The sequence below is a fragment of the Pelobates fuscus genome, chromosome 1 (assembly GCF_036172605.1).
Source record: "Pelobates fuscus isolate aPelFus1 chromosome 1, aPelFus1.pri, whole genome shotgun sequence".
Classification (NCBI taxonomy): domain Eukaryota; kingdom Metazoa; phylum Chordata; class Amphibia; order Anura; family Pelobatidae; genus Pelobates; species Pelobates fuscus.
Genome location: NC_086317.1, coordinates 441,399,036 through 441,418,775, shown reverse-complemented (window position 1 = coordinate 441,418,775; position 19,740 = coordinate 441,399,036). Strand labels below are relative to the sequence as shown.

General features: G+C 40.3%; 1 protein-coding gene across 1 annotated transcript in view; it reads right to left on the bottom strand.

Moving 5' to 3' along the window:
• MICU2 (mitochondrial calcium uptake 2) overlaps window positions 1–19,740 on the bottom strand; it is a 284,103-nt gene that overhangs the window by 10,960 nt on the left and 253,403 nt on the right. The window contains exons 8-9 of the mRNA XM_063429809.1: window positions 16,612–16,709; window positions 3,096–3,264 (exon numbers count right to left, since the gene is read on the bottom strand). Of these exons, the coding sequence (XP_063285879.1) occupies window positions 3,096–3,264; window positions 16,612–16,709 (267 nt within the window). The remainder of the gene's footprint in view (window positions 1–3,095; window positions 3,265–16,611; window positions 16,710–19,740) is intronic.

Here is a 19,740-nt window from a genome sequence, read left to right as displayed (position 1 = left end):
AAGGAGCAGGTTAAAGCGCCTGTAAAGCGTACAGTAAAACAGAAGGCTTATCAGATGCCTTAGAAATGCTTTACTGTCTCATGTATGGACAAATAACTAAATTTTCCAGGGTAGGAGAAGAATGGAAAATGCCATAAAGGTTTGGTGATTTGCAGCAGTCACTGATAGGATACTATAAATCACATCCAGTAGGAGTATAGATACACTTTATAACAGTGACAAAACAAAACACCCACTGATCTATTGCAGAGAACAGAAATAAATCAGCAGGTGTTCTCTTTTGTCAGTGATATAAAGTGTATTTATACTCTAACTGGATGTGTTTCACAATGGCCTCAGAGTAAGTGCTACAAATCACAAGAAAACACGTATGGCATTTTCCTATCCTCCTCTCCACCTGTCAAGCAGAAAAAGGTAATTTTTTTAAATTCTTTACTCTGTCGGTATGTTATAGCCTGTTACTTACTCTATCCATTGATTAGAACGTGGTTTTCAAAGTTCATATGTTCCTTGGTTTCAAGCAGAGTATCGATGAGATGACATTTCCTTTGTTTTAACCAAGACTTTGCCCTAAAACTAGCTGTACATTATGGATGTCATTTATTAAAGTGTTTAACTTAAACCAGGGGTGTCCAACCTGCGGCTCATGGGTTGAACAGCTCTGCGGGCCGGGACTGCTAGTAGTGTGGCCTGGTTGCTGTCTGGGCTGCAGGGGGGACGCAGGGAGCCCTTTAAATACTGTGCTGCTCCTGGACAGCTTCCCTTCATGCGCCATACAGTGAGCCGGCTGCCGGGATATGACGTCATCCCAGCATCGGCATCACTACCGAGTGGGTGAGGGACCTCTGTAGGAAGAGGAGGTTCCTTGGCAAGACAAACATCTCCATGGGGTGTACCAGAGAGTGATAGTGGATCACATAGTGGATGTGGCTCACATGACAAAATCCTACCAGTGGTTGGAAAAGGCACGACTAAAAGACAGCACTGAGGCACTAATCCTAGCAGCACAGGAACAGGCACTCAGCACCAGATCAATAGAAGCTGTTGTCTACCACACCAGGCAAGACCCATGGTGCAGACTGTGCAGAGAGGCCTCTGAGACAGTCCAGCACCAAGTAGCCAGATGCAAGATGTTAGCAGGAACAGCATACACAGAGAGACACAACTAAGTTGCTGGGATTGTGTACCGAAACATCTGCACAGAATATGGATTGGACCTGCCTAAGTCCAGATGGGAGATACCAGAAAGGGTAGTCGAGAATGAAAGGGCTAAGATCCTGTGGGACTTCAAGATCCAGACAGACAAGCAAGTGCTGGCCATTCAACTCGACATCGTGGTGGTAGACAAGGAACGGAGATTGCAGTGCTGGTGGATGTGGCAATACCCAGTGACAGGAAGAAGGAACATGAGAAGGTGGAGAAATACTAAGGACTGAAAGAAGAACTAGAAAGGATGTGGAAAGTGAAGGCAGTAGTAGTCCTAGTTGTGATAGGAGCACTCGGGGCTGTGGCTCCAGAGTTGGGGGAGTGGCTGCAACAGATTTCAGGTGGGACATCTGAGATCGCTGTCCAGAAGAGTGTAGTTTTGGAAATAGCTAAGATACTGCGCAGAACCCTCAAACTCCCAGGCCTCTGGTAGAGGACCCGAAAATGAGGAATAAACATACCACCCAGGAAAGGTGACAGACTCTATATTTATTTATTAAAGGATCACTATAGAGTCAGGAAAACAAAGCAGGTTTTCCTGACACTATAGTGCCCTAAGGGTGCCCCCATCCTCAGGGTCCCTCTCCAGTGGCTCTGAAGGGGTTAAAACCCCATCAGCAGCTTACCTTAATCCAGCGCTGGGCTCCCTCGGCGCTGGTGACCTCTCCTCCCCGTCTGACGTCAGCTGACCATAATGCGCGGGAAGTGCTACGTGCGCATTTAAAGTGTCCATAGGAAAGCATTTCTCAATGCTTTCCTATAGACGCTCTGCGTGATGGAGGCATAATATACCTCCAGTGTCACAGATGCGCCTCTAGTGGCTGTCAGGGAGACAGCCACTAGAGGCTGGATTAACCCCAAATGTAATAAAAAATGAGACAAGGTGGGCACACTCGACTAAACGTTGAATTAGCCCCAGGAAAAGGCTAATGTAATATATGTAGGGTGCTCACTCACATAGGGCTCTTTCCCCTAAAGAACCCAAAAAATATAACAATGTGAATAGAGCAAGGAGCACACCAAAAATCTTTATATATATATATATATGAAATGAACAAACTTTATTTACATGGGTATATACTCTGGGTCTGTCTCTTTAAATAGTATCCACAGAAATACAAAGTCATGCTATAAAAAAGCATTTACCAAAACAACATATGTATACAAACACATATGAACACGCAATGCGTGGTATATAAATGACAGAAATATCATACAAACAGACCAATATAGTATAAAGTATAAACAAAACCCAAACATATAAAAAATGCAAAAAACCATACCAAGATCAGTGAGAAGCAGGGACAGTCAATCAAAAAAAAAAAACCCTTTCTCTGAAACTGCTATGTTTGCATCTGAAGGGTTAAAACCTGAGGGACCTGGCACCCAGACCACTTCATTGAGCTGAAGTGGTCTGGGTGACTATCGTGTCCCTTTAATATATACATATTCACAATGATGCATTTATAACTTTCTTTTATTAGGGCTCTAGAAGGAAAGGAGGAAAACTGTGCTCCATGCTTCATATCTTTCACTGTGACCTCTTGCTCTTTGTCTTTTTCATATTACACAGAGGGATATCCACACTCCCACGAGTGTACAGAGGAAGTGTACAGAGGAAGCAGATAAGGGAGATGAATGAACATGTAACACGACTCTCCTCTGAATGGTTTGAACCAACATCAAGCATATGGGCTGGAAGAGGTGGTAGTAGAAATGAGTGGGCATCCAATAACAGATGTATTTGGGCCACCATCACTCTGTTAAATCACTGAAATAATGTCTAACATGCGCCTTTTTCAATTTTAGAGTTTGCCGTTTGCCAAGCAACAATACTGATTTGTGATGATACAAAGTTGCTGAGCAGTAAAAGTGGTCACTGTACCCACCTCTCCTGGAGGGATTCTGGAATGTACGTTTTGCCAGTAAAGGTCATTGTTCTCATCTGTGAAGAAAAGAAGCCACTCTGCAAAGTCTTCCTTCCTCATGAAGTTTAAACCCTTAGAGAACTGTATGAATTCCATTTCTTGTACCTCCGTCTGCATGTTCTCCACAAATCTGAAATCATTATACAGGGACACGGTCAAATACTTTTTAATTCTGTTTTTGTTATTAAGATACAGAAAATAAAAACATACATGTAAAATGTGCTGCAATCTAAAAAAAACACATATTGCAAATTACGCATATGCAATTTTGAGATGTGTTTCATTAAATGAAAAACCTGCATATATTTTTGTCTGCAAACAATTTAATAATGCTAACAAATTATTATTAATAATACCAGGAAAAAAAATTGTTGAAAAATACCTGACTTTAGATGATTACTAAACTAATTTCAGCGGTTATTTCGAGGAAATGCATGTGTTATGGCTCTCAAATATTTACTCAACTACAGATTTATCAAATTATTTCCAAACTGGCACAGTTGGATGTAGATCTGGAGATTGCCATTATTTAATAAACAATAAATTAAATTGCAATATTGAATAAACAATTAATAAAAAAATCTTTTTGAATAAAATGAAATCAGGAGTGGTCCATGGATAAGGATCATCCTATCCCCTGACAACATTGGTAGCAGTGTGAGAGTAATGGTCTATTGGGTGAACAGATGTGGCTGCCATGCACTCCCTCCCTCATCCATTGGATCACTGGAAGGTGGATTAAAAAAAAAATTAGTAATTTGGGAGTCCAGAAGACTATGTCAGAGACATGCTAAATGGTCTTCTCCTTCCTCTTACCCGATGTACTGTGGGATTATGGTTTTCAAAGTGAATAAGTTGGGTGTCATGAAGACCCCCAATGCCTGAGGTGAGGACCTGAGAAATTGTCCTCCCCTTGCCCTCAAACTTTCCTGCCGGATCCACAAAAATGGAGTCTCAGGTTTCCCCTAGTAGTGATAAAAAAAAAAAATGTCATAACAAAATAAGTAATGTATTTATTTTATTACACCCATGACATAAATGTTTTTTTCAATATGATGGCAGATGCATACTTACAAGGTTACTTATAGTCAACCTGTGCAGTTTGCCATCTTGTGAAATCTCCCAATAAAGAATTCATTAACCCTGGAAAAGAAAACGCCCTAGCTTTTTATGCAAATGGTACATATTTATTTAACTTTATTCCGTGTGGCAATTGCCTTGTTTCTTTTCACTCAAACTTTTGAGAGCTCCTGTCACAGGGAAAGGATTTCAAACCAAAATTGATTTCTCTAGCAAGTTAAGCACTTGTAAAAGGAAGGGGAAAGTATCCCAGCGTGCCTCTACTTCTCAACCTGTGATTCAGTATATTTTGTATGAACCATGCCGAGAACAGTCCACTCCGCTTTCTGCCATTGTCTAGCTGATATACTACCGGTACAGCCTATGACACAGCACTGTTCAATAATGTAGAATATTAATCATTTACATTTTCAGGGATATTATCTGGAAACTACAAGCTTTATTTGGCGAAGATAAATATGTTCACCATACAGAGCTTTGCATTTCTACCTTAAGCACTGATGTAACTTATATATTCACCTAATTATTATTTTATTTCCTTATTACCAAGCTGTACTGTAGTTGTTCATTTCAGATATTTTTAATAAATAATTCTCAATTTAAATTAAAAAAAAAAATAGAATCAAAATGTCAGATGTAATTTTCCCCCTGTGGTTTATAAGCTGAATTCACTGGCAAACCAGGTGCCTCCTAAATGTTGTTTGAGGGATTAACGTTTGACTTTACGTAATCTGTGTCAGTACAGACTTGTAATTGCTCGTGTCATGCTATCTCGGTGCTGCTTTACAGGATGTTTCTCTTATTACGGTATTGAGATTTTTCTAAATCTTCTTCCGTTCTGCTATTTTTAGATGCCAGTACAAGCCTTCTTGCGGTCACACAAGAAAAGGCAGATTAACCACTAAAATATTACTTGCCTACAGCAGGCATCTCACCCCAGATGAAGAGTCAGCCATCCTTTCAGCAAACAAAGAGTTAAAGAAATATTTACAGGATGACATTTGTGGATGCAGGACTTCATGGAGCGGTCTCTCCCTATAGTTCCTAATCACAGGTCCTGAATTCACTAGATTGCTAGACTGAGATCCATTAGCAGACTAATCTTCTAATGGTTTAGATTTCACCAGTTCTAGGGATGTGTATGAATTCTGTATTCTGTCTTCCATTTACCATAATAACAGATTTCAGCTATTAATTAATGGTAAAAGTTCAGAGATTGCATGTAGTATTTACTACAGTGAGAATTCAAGGTCAATTCAAGGTGAATTACAAATTTAAGGTCAGAGTAGGTGGATGGAAAGCATTGCGGATTCAGAGAAGCTCGACTATTTTGACCTAACATTTGAAATTTACCTTGAAATCTTACCTTCGTAAATAACACTGTAAAGTGAGAATTCAATAAAAATATCAAACTGGAAAAATTATCTGACTAAACCATGCTTCCATTTCAGCTAGTCTGGCCTTAAAGTTGAAATAAAAATTGTATTCACTCTTAAATCTCACTTTAGAAAATAACCCTGTATGTCTCCATCAAACGCAGGAGTAAATCTCTAAGTTTAAGTGTTTCTATGCAACATTTAAAGGTGCACACATGAAATCATCTCCTAGAGGCAGCACGAAAATTAAATGAACTGTGTGTACAGAGAGAAGTCCTGCATATATGTTCTAACACGGGAGCAATCCGTTGGGACCTTCCAATTGTATATCCCAGGTGACTGCATCATTTTAAGCTCATATATTTCTCTTAATTGAGTTGGCCTGTTGAAGCTCCTTTCAAAGACATGAACCTGAATGTATAAACAATGAGTGGCAGTGACTGGCTGAGAGCACTCATCTCATGTGAGACCACCGCCGCTTGGGTTAAAGGACCCCTCCACATCCATAAAGCACTTCAGCTTTATGATTGTGGAGCTTGCTGAAGTGCTTTTTGGGTGAGGAGTATACAATGATAATGACAACTTCTAAAAGTGACTATTTCTATTAGAAATCAACATTTTTATATGTAAATAAACAACCCTTCTGGCATGACTGCATGCATGTATTCATTGGGGGTATATCTACTAATCAGGGATTTTCAATTTTCTGCCCATTTGGGCAATGGAGTGTTCTTTTAACAATGAAGGGTTAGCCCAAGCAGAAGCAGTAGGGAAGGAAGCACCACAGTCGCTAGAGACGTTTCCCCCCTATTTTTAACTTAAAGGGACACTCCAGGCACCCAGACCACTTCTGCTCATTGGAGTGGTCTGGGTGCCAACTCCCACTACCCTTAACCCTGCAAGTGTAATTATTGCAGTTTTTCATAAACTGCAATAATTACCTTGCAGGGTTAACTCCACCTCTAGTGGCTGTCTACTAGACAGCCACTAGAGGTCACTTCCTGGGTTCTAGCACAGGAAACCTGTGCTAGAGCGTCGCTGGACGTCCTCACGCTGTGTGAGGACCTCCAGCGTCGCTCAAAACCCCATAGGAAAGCATTGAAATGATTTTTCAATGCTTTCCTATGGGGAGACGTAATGCGCATGCGCGGCATTTCCGCGCATGCGCATTACGTCTCCTCGGCCGGTGGGCGAGATCAGTCTCGCCCACCGGCCGACGCAATCACTGGGAGGAGCGTCGCGGAGGCGGAGACAGCGGCGAGGGACATCGCCGCTGTCCCAGGTAAGTCACTGAAGGGGTTTTCACCCCTTCAGTAACCGGGGATTAGTGGGTGGGAGGGAGAGGGACCCTCCAGTGCCAGAAAAACGGATCGTTTTTCTGGCACTGGAGTTTCCCTTTAAAGAGAACATAAAATTAAAAAAGCAAAGCGTCACACCATGCAAAATAGATTTTTAGGCTTAGATTTTATTTATGCTCACTCAATTTGCATTAAGCAAATTGATAAAAAAAAATAGACTATTAACCCCTTAAGGACACATGACCGAAATATTCCGTCATGCTTCCCTTTTATTCCAGACGTTGTGTCCTTAAGGGGTTAACATTTCTATTTTTGAAAGTATTCATGCTTTAGTATTACCCAGTACTGTCTGGAGCATCTTCACACTTCCTTACAACATTGAATGCATTGCAAAACCTATTACTTAATGAAATGTGTTAAAATACTCTTATCAGTGTCCCTAAGATGTGATAAGCCATCTTACGAACATTAAAATGGCGTGAAGGAAGAATTCGCAATAGAATATCTAAAACATATTAGATGTACAAGGTCATTAAATGTGGCAATCATGTGGCATGTAGGGAAAAAAACCCAAACACTTTATACTGTGTATTATGCCAATTGCAACACAGAAGAAACACCACTAGGGAGCACTGTTGTTCTTTAATGCATTAGTTACGAACCTGAATAGACGCTATTCCTGACATCTTCACAGACATCAAACAGAAAAACAAAACAAAAAAATGGACCAACAGCTAACTTTCCAGGGCACAGGCAACATTTTCAACTAGGTCTACTGCTAGCGTAGATTAGTCCACTTCAGGTTATATATACTGCTATCTTATCGGATAGTCGGTTTTAATTAGCAGGTTCTGTTTGATAAATACTAATAACAGAAATAAATATAGCTACAAAGGAGATAACCAGCATAAAAATGGAAACAAATTAGAATAATGGTCGTAACACAGCCTCACACACACCGTTTCACATCTGGCCTAAATCGTTATATAGAAATTTATGAAAATTGCCACCACACCAACATACCATCTCCATATTTTATATAGAAGAGTTCACAACAGATGTCTTCAATTTTTCAAAGTTTAATGAATATTTGTTTCCCAAACTCCTAATGGCCACTTTTCTTTGACCCCCATGTTAGATTTTGAGCATTTTATGCATAATCATATGTTTAACGGGGTGTAATCTAGTTCACTAATTAAATAAATTCAAATATATGCATCTCTACGACATCTCGTTGCCAACTGGCACAAGAGAGCCATCTAGGTTTTGATATCAATTTGCTTTAAGCAAAATGTGTTAGATGACCTATGTGTGGACATGCATGCCAACATTTCACATTGATCTGCAGTTCTATATTAGAAATGTTATGAATGTTGTGCAAATTGGTTGCAAAAAACAAACTGTCTACCAGGAAATGTGTGGTTAGGGCAGCATTGGCAGAGACAAAAGTGATTTAACTCCTAAACAGCAGATCTATGCACTAAAACTGATTCATTAAGATAAAGTTGTTTTGGTGCTTAGAGTGTCTCTTTAACCCCTTAAGGACACATGACATGTGTGACATGTCATGATTCCCTTTTATTCCAGAAGTTTGGTCCTTAAGGGGTTAAGAAGTCACTGAAAAAACACTTCCTTAGAGTAGAATACTATCTTCCTGGGAGAAAATTCTCTATTTTTTTCCATATCCCAACTCTCACAATACTTTTACTAACTCTGTAAGAACCACGGACCTGTTAGCCTGAGTGCTATCAGGTGGTAAAGCCAGGGTGACTGCTTGGGAGGCACGGCCAGTGCCAATTCCAACACAGCTCCTGTGCAGTCTAACGAGATGTGACGTCAGGAGAATGTGAGATGTGGGAAATGTGCTTAGAACTTGCTTACTAAAATCCCAGCTCACTCCACTTAACAGACCAGAAATGAGGTTCCCTAGCAAACCAACAGGAGGTGACTTTATGTTAAATAAAAAATAGGAAAGGGAGAGAAGAGGATCCAAGTAGGGAGAGATTGTGGTACAGGGAAAGCGAGGGGAACAGAGAGATGTAGACACAGGAAGAAATAAGGATACAAGGGGAGACGGAACACAACAAGAAATGGGAATTGGGGACATAGGAAGAGATGGTGACACGAGGAAAGATGAGGACATATAGAGAGATGGGGATTGGGGATACAGGAAGAGATGGGGACACTTGGAATTATGGGAATTAGGGACACAGAGAAATGAGGACACAGGGAAAGACAGGGATTGGGGACACAAGTAGAGATTATGGTACATGGAGAGATGGCGTAGAAAGGGACATGAGGATCAGTGACATGAGTACTAACAGACAGGTGAAAAATATGAATGGGAAATGAGGCAGGACAAATAAGGTTACAATGGCATGGGAAGGGCAAAGTGAAATATACTGGAGATGTGTTTTGGGGACAGGAAAATAATAAAAAATAAAAATAAAAATGGCATTAGGACGTAGTGTGCATATAACCCCATGCATTCACACAAATACAAAACATAATTTCATATAATAGTAATAATAATAATAAAAAAAATGTTTATGTTACTATGCATGGCGGCAAGCACATTTTAGGGCTGGTTAGTAGCTCAGGTGATGAAATCTTGAACCCTGTCTAAAGTATAATATTTTTTTTTTTAATACACCTTGACCCTTATCCCAGCTAAGCTGGCAAAAGGGAGCCACAAAAGGGTGCTGAGACAGCCTTAGCGGGTCCATATTTACAGTTCTTTTACAAGTGAGCTGCTATGTTAGCGGTTCAGCTTGTAATATTGATATGCAGTATTCGGCCGCTGGAATTGTCTCCTGGATGCTTGAACCGCCGCGTGCAAGCTCACATAAGCAGGGTCCATGCAGGTGTACAAGAGCTAGTTTGTTGTGTTTTTTTGGAGGTGGAAATCTAGGGTGAGTTCCCACACTTATTTTTTCCCCAGGACTTGACCATTTTCCCCCTAGTTCTTTACCATTGTGCCACGTTTCAGACTGGTGGTTTGTTATTTATAGGCAGTTGAGAAAAGTACCATAATAACCTAAACAAAAACAATAGGTTGTCCAACAGCTTTATTACCTGGCAACCGAATAATAAGAAGCCTATATTCAGCTGTCATTTGTGAGATCGATTTATAGATATCTTATGGTCCAGTGCTCAGTAGACCCTTGACAATGTTTTAGACTTTATGATACTTGTAGTGATGTTTCTTCCAGACTTGCAGTCAAAATATGCAAACATGCATATACATGGCTGAGCTATGTTTTTCTTAGACTACCAAATTTCACAATAACAGCACCATGGGATGGAAATCTGACAAACTGACTGTCTCTGTGGGGAAGGCAGCATCCTATGTTGGCAGGACATTAAAAGTCACTGAAGTCTCCCTTGTGGGTCATTATATTACAAAGCTGTATGCTTTATTTCACATCGTATTGAAATCTAGATATCTGAAATAGCCACGTCCGCTAATTAACAAGGGTGCCCACATACTTTTCGTCATGTAGTATATATTTAGTTAAATAATACTTGTGACATACTTATTGTTGTCCTGCAGTCTATATCCAAATAATTTCATAGGGGCTGCTGAATACTGTATATCAGCCTCTGTGTGTAAGCCTTGGATTCTAAATTAAACACTGAGCAACAAGGGAAGGTAAATACCTCAGACTCCCTTTCAGGACAGCAGCGACATTGCAGGGGTTTGATATATACATCACCACTTCATTAAGCTAAAGTTGTTTTGTGCTAGGGTTTCCCTTTAAAGGTTTAACAAATTACATTACACTCTTGTTCAGACAAGGCAAAGCCCAGGCAACATAGCAAAATAACGAGGAGACATAGAAACCTTGTTCCGTTTCTCCTCTTCTCTGTAACCTTTCTCTATGCTGACTGGCAGGTGCAAAGGGCAGAGCTCATAACAATGATTGACAGAAAGCAATAATGAAGGCATCCAGTTGCAGGATAATGAAGTGTGGATTTCTATATTCAACTTTATTTTTTTTCACAATTTACAAATACATATTTAAGTAAGTAGAATATGGAGAAACCTGGGAAGTCAGAGTTCCCCTTTAATCCATTGGAGCACATGTGGTTATAAGTGGATTCACGTACACAGTTTCTACTGGGTGGCCCAGTGGCTCCTATTAATTTGCATATTAGCCTTTTCCTAGATTTTCTCAGGAATGAATATACTTAAGGGTGGCTCTGCATATTGCAGCACAATAATGGACAAATATAAAAAGAAAAACATCCACTTTAAGGTATAATTTAGACTGTGCACTAATGCGATTGAATACAATACAAATTAAAGAGAATTATGGATATTTTGCAAAGAATGTTGATTAAAAAGTGATGAAGTGTTGTATCTAATACGAAATGACAGTCTATATACTTATTTAAATTGGCAATGACTATCTGACACCCTACTCGATATTGAAGCTATGTTTATAAGCCCAAAATACTTGATTAAATGAATAATTCATATCTAACCCCAAAGAGAACATTGGCTTGATTTACTCCACTTTGAGAAACTTAAAATACTGGACTGCAGGGCAGCTGCGAGGTAGGTTTCAGGAAACGTACAACATCTGAAGTCGCAATTAGTTTCTCAGATGGGTGGGAGATCAGATCTGTCAGAGGGAGGTAATCAAATATTTTTCTGCAAGGCTGCAGTTTTTTGGTATTAAGTGAATAATTTTCAGCACTTCTTGCCAGTTTTGTGATCACAGTAACATGAAGAGATGGGAGTATATCTTAAAATCTCGAATACTTACATTGGGACAAAGTCCTGTTTACTATAACCTTAAGCCTCTCCTTCAATATATAGAGCTCTACGGATTTAACCCCATGATGATCATTTTGACTCTGTCTAGCACTCTGAATGCACAAAGCAAAAAAAAAAAAACACACACAACATAAGGATCACAAATGTGTAAATAAAATAAATAAATAATCATGAAATATACGGACACTGAAATGCATGCAATTATCAGCCACTGCATTAAAACCACCTTCCTACTATTGTGTAGGTCTCCCTCGTGCTGCCCAAACAACTCTGATTCGTTAAGGCATGGACGCCAAAAGACCTCTGAATGTGTCCTGTGGTAAACGGCATGAAGACATTAGCAGCAGTTCCTTTAAGTCCTACATGTTGCGAAGTGCCGCCTCCATGGACTGAATTTGTTGTTCCAGCACATCCCACAGATGCTCAGTCAGAATGAGATCTTGGGAATTTGGAGGCCAAGGCAACACCTTTAACACTGTCATGTTCCTCAAATCATCCCTGAACACTTTTTGCAGTGGGGTATGGTGAATAATCCTGCTGAAAGATTAGAACCACTGAAAGATGAAGTGAAAGAGGCCACTGCCATCAGGGAACATCATTGCCAAGGGGTGTCCGTGGTCTGCAAAAATCTCAAGGTAGGTACTCTGTGTCAAGGTAACAACCACATGAATGCCAGGACCCAAGGTCTCCCAGCAGGACATTGCCCAGGGCATAATACTGCCTCCGCCGGCCTTCTTTCTTCCCAAAGTGCATCCGGTTGCCATTTGTTCCCCAGGTGAACGACGCATACACACCCGGCCAACCACCTGATCTTAAAGAAAACATGAGTCATCAGACAGGCAACCTTCTTCCATTGCTCTGTGGTCCAGTTCTGACGCTCATGTACCAAATGAAGGCACTTTTGACTGTAAACAGTGGTCATCAGTTGGCACTGTGACAGGTCTGCGGGCGCCCATGACCCTGATTCACTGGTCGTCCTTCCTTAAACCAGTTTTGGTAGGTACTAAACACTACATACCTGGAACACACCGCAAAACTTGACATTTTGGAGATGCTCTGAGCCAGTCGTCTAGCCATGACTATTTGGCCCTCGTCAAAGTCAATCCGATCTTTTTGCATGCCCATTTTCCCTTGCTGTCTAATTTACCCAACCCCTTGACAGGTAAAATTATAATGATATAATCAATGTTATTCACTTCACCGGTCAGTGGCTCTAACGTTGTGGCTGATCAGTGTATAATGGGAGACCTCAAACCAATACAAGCTCTTAATATATTCACATCAAGTGCTGCTAGATACTCTTAATAAATAAAATGTATTTAGACTTTTTAAAGTGTATCTAACTCTTGTATAATTGAATATTCCCACTTTTTCTATTTATTCATTTGTATGTCATTTTCCAATGATTCTCTATGTTGTGGCAAAAGTGATGGTAAAGCCACAATGAGGTTTACTGAGAAAAAGCATCATACTTAATTCTTAATTTTATCTGTAGATCAAAAAAGTGACAAACCTGCATCATAAAGACAACAGTCAATAGATACTATTATTAATAAAGTTCCATTTATACGGCACTTACATTTACAGACAAAACATAATTCTTTAAATTACACTAAATGATAAGTAACTGAAGAGCTTTGACTAACAGGTAACTAAAATGTATTATTATTTATAAAGTGCAAACAAATTCCATAGCGCTCTACAATAGGTGAACTAACAGACTGTTATTTGACAAGACGAGCTGGATGCACAGAAGCAGAGGGCCCTGCTCAAGTGAGCTTTCATTCTAGACGATATGCAAAGACCCCTTGCCAGTTATACACATATTTAAGAAATAATAGAATATATTATAAAATCTCTACGAGGGCACATTATTCTATAAGTACACAATACTTGATTGTATACTAATCTTAAAGGGACACTCCAAACATCTGTAAACTTACATTAATTTAAGGTAAGATAATGCACCTTGCTTAAAGGGTCATTCTAGGCATTATAGCATTTTTTTAAATCATTGAATAAGTATGTTACATTGAGTACCCAGCTTTCTGCCTGACTACCTGCCCAGATTGGCTATGAAACAAGCAATGGAAGAAGGATTATTTGTATTCTTTGAATGGTAGTTGGTTTAAGCATGGCTGATCCACCAAGAAGTTAAAGGGTTAAACAACTGTAAGCAAACCTGGCAGACCTCGCACAGTGCCCAGCAATTTTTGACAGGTGTCTTCTGTATATGTATACAGGGCTTTAGAAATCTGGCAGGTGACCGCTCCTTGTGTACAGAGCTTTTCAAAACTGTCAGTTCACGATTATCTCATTTACCAAGACCTCTCGTGTGGGTCTAGCTAAATTGTTCTTTAAAAAGGCAACACCATCCAAAACAAATTTATATCCATAAAAAAAAGAAAGAAAAAAAAAGAGCTTCTTGATTTCACAGAGAAAACTTTCTAACGCACACACAGGACAAATCTGGAAGACTACTTGCCCTCCCACCCAGGGAGAGATTTCCCTTGTTGAAATGATGAAATGATGTGTGTAAGTAAATCTTGTCAGCCATCTCCTGTACAAACAGCGTCGAGAAGATCAAACATGCACAATGATATTGCTGCGTGCAGCCAAAGTGTTGTCAGGAGACGTCATAGAAAAAAAAGATTTGATTGAAAGCTTTAAAAAAAAAAAAAAAAGTATGTGCCTGATTTATAGTCCTATGAAATCATGTGAAAAGAGATTTACACTTAAAGGGACACTATAGTCACCAGAACAACTACAGCTTAATGTAGTTGTTCTGGTGAGTATAATCAGCCCCTTCAGGCATTTTCATGCAGAGAAAAGGCAGTGTTTACATTGCCCCTAGGGACAGCTTCCCTGTGGGAATGCATTGGATTGGCAAAAAATTGGCAATTCCGATGATGTCGCCAAGGGGGTGGGGCAGGGCTAGTGCCGGCAGACCCGCGCAGCGCTGGAAATAAGGTGAGTTTTAATTGCTTTTAAGGGGGGGTAAGTGGCCGGCAAGCTACCTAAATGGCGGTTCAGCACTATAGTGTCAGGAATACATGTTTGTGTTCCTGACCCTATAGTGTTCCTTTAAGCCAAAATGACACTGATTGTTTTTTTTTATGTAGCGTGTTTATGTACACATTGTTGTCAGGCTGCAGCAAAAACTGTACAGATTCTTGTTTTAAGAAGCGGAAAAAAACATAAGTCATCAGACAGGCAACCTTCTTCCATTGCTCCGTGGTCCAGAAAACACAGAAAACTCTAAAAATGAACTAAATTAGTCACTACACTAAGTTCAGGTATGTTATATGAATAGTGTGAAGCTCTGATTTTGCTAACCAGTTTCCATTTGTGTACAGTACAGAGAGGTATATGTAATTTAATCCTATACTTAATACATGTATGAAAGTTCAGTATACTCATTTACTGAAGATGCCCTTAAAGGAACACTATAGTCACCAGAACAACTACAGCTTATTGAATTTGTTCTGGTGAGTAGAACCATTACCTTCAGGCTTTTTGCTGTAAACAGAGAAAATGCAGTGTTTACATTACAGCCTAGTGATAACTTCACTGGCCACTCCTCAGATAGCTGTTAGAGATCCTTCCTGGGTCATGGCTGCCTAAAATGCATCCAAACATTCAGTATCTCCTCCCTCTGCATGCAGACACTGAACTTTCCTCATAGAGATTCATTGATTCAATTCATCTATATGAGGAGATGCTGATTGGCCAGGGCTGTGTTTGAATCATGCTGGCTCTGCCCCTGATCTGTCTCTTTGTCAGTCTCAGCCAATCCTATGGGGAAGCATTGTGATTGGATCAGGCTACCACTTCTGATGAGGTCAGCAGACTGCTTGTTTTTCTGAGTCTAACAGCATGCAGAGTTACAGCTTCAGGCTTTGTGTTCCTGATCATATAATGATCCTTTAACTTTATATTATTTATATAAAATTTATATATTCATATTATTTACTTTATCCACAGCATTTTATAAAATATGGCAGTTACTGGATAACAGAAAGATGGGTGTCTGAGCATAAGCTTCTCCATCATCTGTGTATTTAAAGGAACACAATATAGTGTAAGGAATACAAAGCTGTATTGCCAACACTAGTGTCCCTCTGCGCCCACTCTGGTTGCAGTGACCTGGTAAAAACACTTATCCGATTCTACCACCTCCAACGTCATCGTATGGGATACCTGTCGAGCGCAGCCACGAGAGGAAATCTATAAAGTCACTAAAGGCAGTCTTGACTCTGCAATATAAACGTTCTCTGAAACTGTAATGTTTTACTTTGCGGGGTTAAGGGGACAGGGACTCTGTACTCAGACCGCTTCATTAAGGTGAACAGAGTGGGAGTAGATGATATAATACAGCAGATGTAGTTTACAAACAAAGGTTTACATAATACTCTGAATTTATTAAAATATTTGGTATTATAAAGTGATTCACAGAACATGTTAAGGTTTAGAGTTCTACATAAACCAGAATTATGGAAGGGAATTAAGTAGACGTTTGCAAAAATGAGTTTGAAGCGACTCACACGGAATAAAATAACTTAATTGATAAAGGAACAAATCTTGCCTGTAGAATGCATAAGTAAACCTACAGGTAAAATAATACAGAATCTATTTGCTCAACATTTATCAGGAATTGAGTTCAGACGAATTGCTTATAACAAATCTTTGCGAGTGTCTATAGGTCAGTATGGGCAGGGCAACACAATTTACCCTTAGTCTTTTTGCTAATAGCAACATCATAAAACTGGAAAACCACTGCAAACGCAATCCCAGAAATTCATTAATATCTTTAAAAGGACATATTTAGAAAGACGTGACTATAAGTATACACACACCACACTACGGACTATAAAATACTTTACTGTAGAGTTTATGTTTAAGATATACCAATTAAGCCTTACAGATTTCCATAACAATACCTGTAGAATTCTGAGTAATGTAGCTTTTCCCGACCTTTCCTTCCAAAGAAGTGGACCAGCAGGGTTGTATTTATATCTGAACCTTCCGAAGAGGTCTCCTGTAAACATAATGTTGGTATTATTAGTGACAGTCATCTGTTTGCTAATGGATAGATGTGACATTGAGCTTGTGCATTCTGGTGCAAAGAAACATAAACCGCGAGATTTACACTGGGAGCTGACCGAGGTGCTGAACGGACGGCGCGGAGGAGGAGAGAGCTGACAGGAGCTGCAGGAGAGGTAAGTAACGCTCTCTCACAGCTCCCACAGCCCACAGTCTGTATTATGGCAATGTAAATTGCCATAATACAGACTATTGACTCGAGTATAAGCCGAGTTGGGGTTTTTCAGCACAAAAAATGTGCTAAAAAACTCGGCTTATACTCGAGTATATAAATATGCAGGAGAACATGCTCATGGACAAACTGCTGGCCACTGTGAACCGAATACAATCATCTTTTCACAAAGTATGAGTGAGCCCCCTGAGTAGCCTATTGATTAAAAAGATCTTGGACAGCAATTAAAGGACCACTATAGGCACCCAGACTACTTCAGCTTAATGAAGTAGTCTGGGTGCCTGGTCCATCTAGGATTAACCCTTTCTGCTGTAAACATAGCAGTTTCATAGAAACTGCTATGTTTATAATAGGGTTAATCCAGCCTTTAGTGGCTGTCTCATTGACAGCCGCTAGAGGCGCTTCTCACTGTGATTTTCAGCATTGAGAATGCTTTCCTATGAGACTGGCTGGATGCGCGCTGGTAAAGGGTCCGCCCACGCTCCTCCCACGCCGACGTCATCCGGTGGAGGAGACTTAATGCGCATGCGCGGCAATGCCGCACACGCACATTAGACCTCCCCATAGGAAAGCATAGAAAAATGCTTTTAATGCTTTCCTATGGGGATTTCAGCGATGCTGGAGGTCCTCACATAGCGTGAGGACATCCAGCGACGCTATAGCACACAAAATGTGTGCTATAAACCCGGAAGTGTCTACCAGACAGCCACTAGAGGAGGAGTTAACCCTGCAAGGTAAATATTGCAGTTTATGAAAACTGCAATGTTTACAGTTGCAGGGTTAAGGGTAGTGGGAGTTGGCACCAAGACCACTCCAATGGGCAGAAGTGGTCTGGGTGCCTGGAGTGTCCCTTTAAGTATGGAAACTTAAGAGGGATGTAGGTTAACAAAACTGAAGCAGCAAGCATATTGCGCAAAGTCAGCTTTACCTTAACTAATTTCATTGTCAGCCAGTCCACACCAGTCTCTCTAACACTGTAGCATGTTCACTTTCTTCTACACTCACTACATGTCTCCTTTTTGGGCATATTTGTCCCTTTGGGCGGTTCTGATTACGTGATTCAATTCCAAATGTAAGCTAAGTCAGGATAAAGAAGGGGGATATATTCCAGGTATGTCCTGTAAAGTGGAAATATAAACCCAAGAGGATGTCTTGAAATTCAAATAAATAAAACTTAGCTAGATTTTTGAGTATGGGGTGCCCTCGAAGGCACAGCATAGGTACCAGTCAGACAACTGGTACGAAGGCTTGGCATCCTACCCGATTCCACTTAATCTCTGGCTTTTAAATTCGGCTTCTATCCCTACAACAACATAACAGAATTGTTGCCACTCTACAGGGAGTGCAGAATTATTAGGCAAGTAGTATTTTTGAGGATTAATTTTATTATTGAACAACAACCATGTTCTCAATGAACCCAAAAAACTCATTAATATCAAAGCTGAATATTTTTGGAAGTAGTTTTTAGTTTGTTTTTAGTTTTAGCTATTTTAGGGGGATATCTGTGTGTGCATGTGACTATTACTGTGCATAATTATTAGGCAACTTAACAAAAAACAAATATATACCCATTTCAATTATTTATTTTTACCAGTGAAACCAATATAACATCTCAACATTCACAAATACACATTTCTGACATTCAAAAACAAATCAGTGACCAATATAGCCACCTTTCTTTGCAAGGACACTCAAAAGCCTGCCATCCATGGATTCTGTCAGTGTTTTGATCTGTTCACCATCAACATTGCGTGCAGAAGCAACCACAGCCTCCCAGACACTGTTCAGAGAGGTGTACTGTTTTCCCTCCTTGTAAATCTCACATTTGATGATGGACCACAGGTTCTCAATGGGGTTCAGATCAGGTGAACAAGGAGGCCATGTCATTAGATCTTCTTTTATACCCTTTCTTGCCAGCCACGCTGTGGAGTACTTGGACGCGTGTGATGGAGCATTGTCCTGCATGAAAATCATGTTTTTCTTGAAGGATGCAGACTTCTTCCTGTACCACTGCTTGAAGAAGGTGTCTTCCAGAAACTGGCAGTAGGACTGGGAGTTGAGCTTGACTCCATCCTCAACCCAAAAAGGCCCCACAAGCTCATCTTTGATGATACCAGCCCAAACCAGTACTCCACCTCGCTGGCGTCTGAGTCGGACTGGAGCTCTCTGCCCTTTACCAATCCAGCCACGGGCCCATCCATCTGGCCCACCAAGACTCACTCTCATTTCATCAGTCCATAAAACCTTAGAAAAATCAGTCTTGAGATATTTCTTGGCCCAGTCTTGACGTTTCAGCTTGTGTGTCTTGTTCAGTGGTGGTCGTCTTTCAGCCTTTCTTACCTTGGCCATGTCTCTGAGTATTGCACACTTTGTGCTTTTGGGCACTCCAGTAATGTTGCAGCTCTGAAATATGGCCAAACTGGTGGCAAGTGGCATCTTGGCAGCTGCACGCTTGACTTTTCTCAGTTCAATGGCAGTTATTTTGCGCCTTGGTTTCTCCACACGCTTCTTGCGACCCTGTTGACTATTTTGAATGAAACGCTTGATTGTTCGATGATCACGCTTCAGAAGCTTTGCAATTTTAAGAGTGCTGCATCCCTCTGCAAGATATCTCACTATTTTTGACTTTTCTGAGCCTGTCAAGTCCTTCTTTTGACCCATTTTGCCAAAGGAAAGGAGGTTGCCTAATAATTATGCACACCTGATATAGGGTGTTGATGTCATTAGACCACACCCCTTCTCATTACAGAGATGCACATCACCTAATATGCTTAATTGGTAGTAGGCTTTCGAG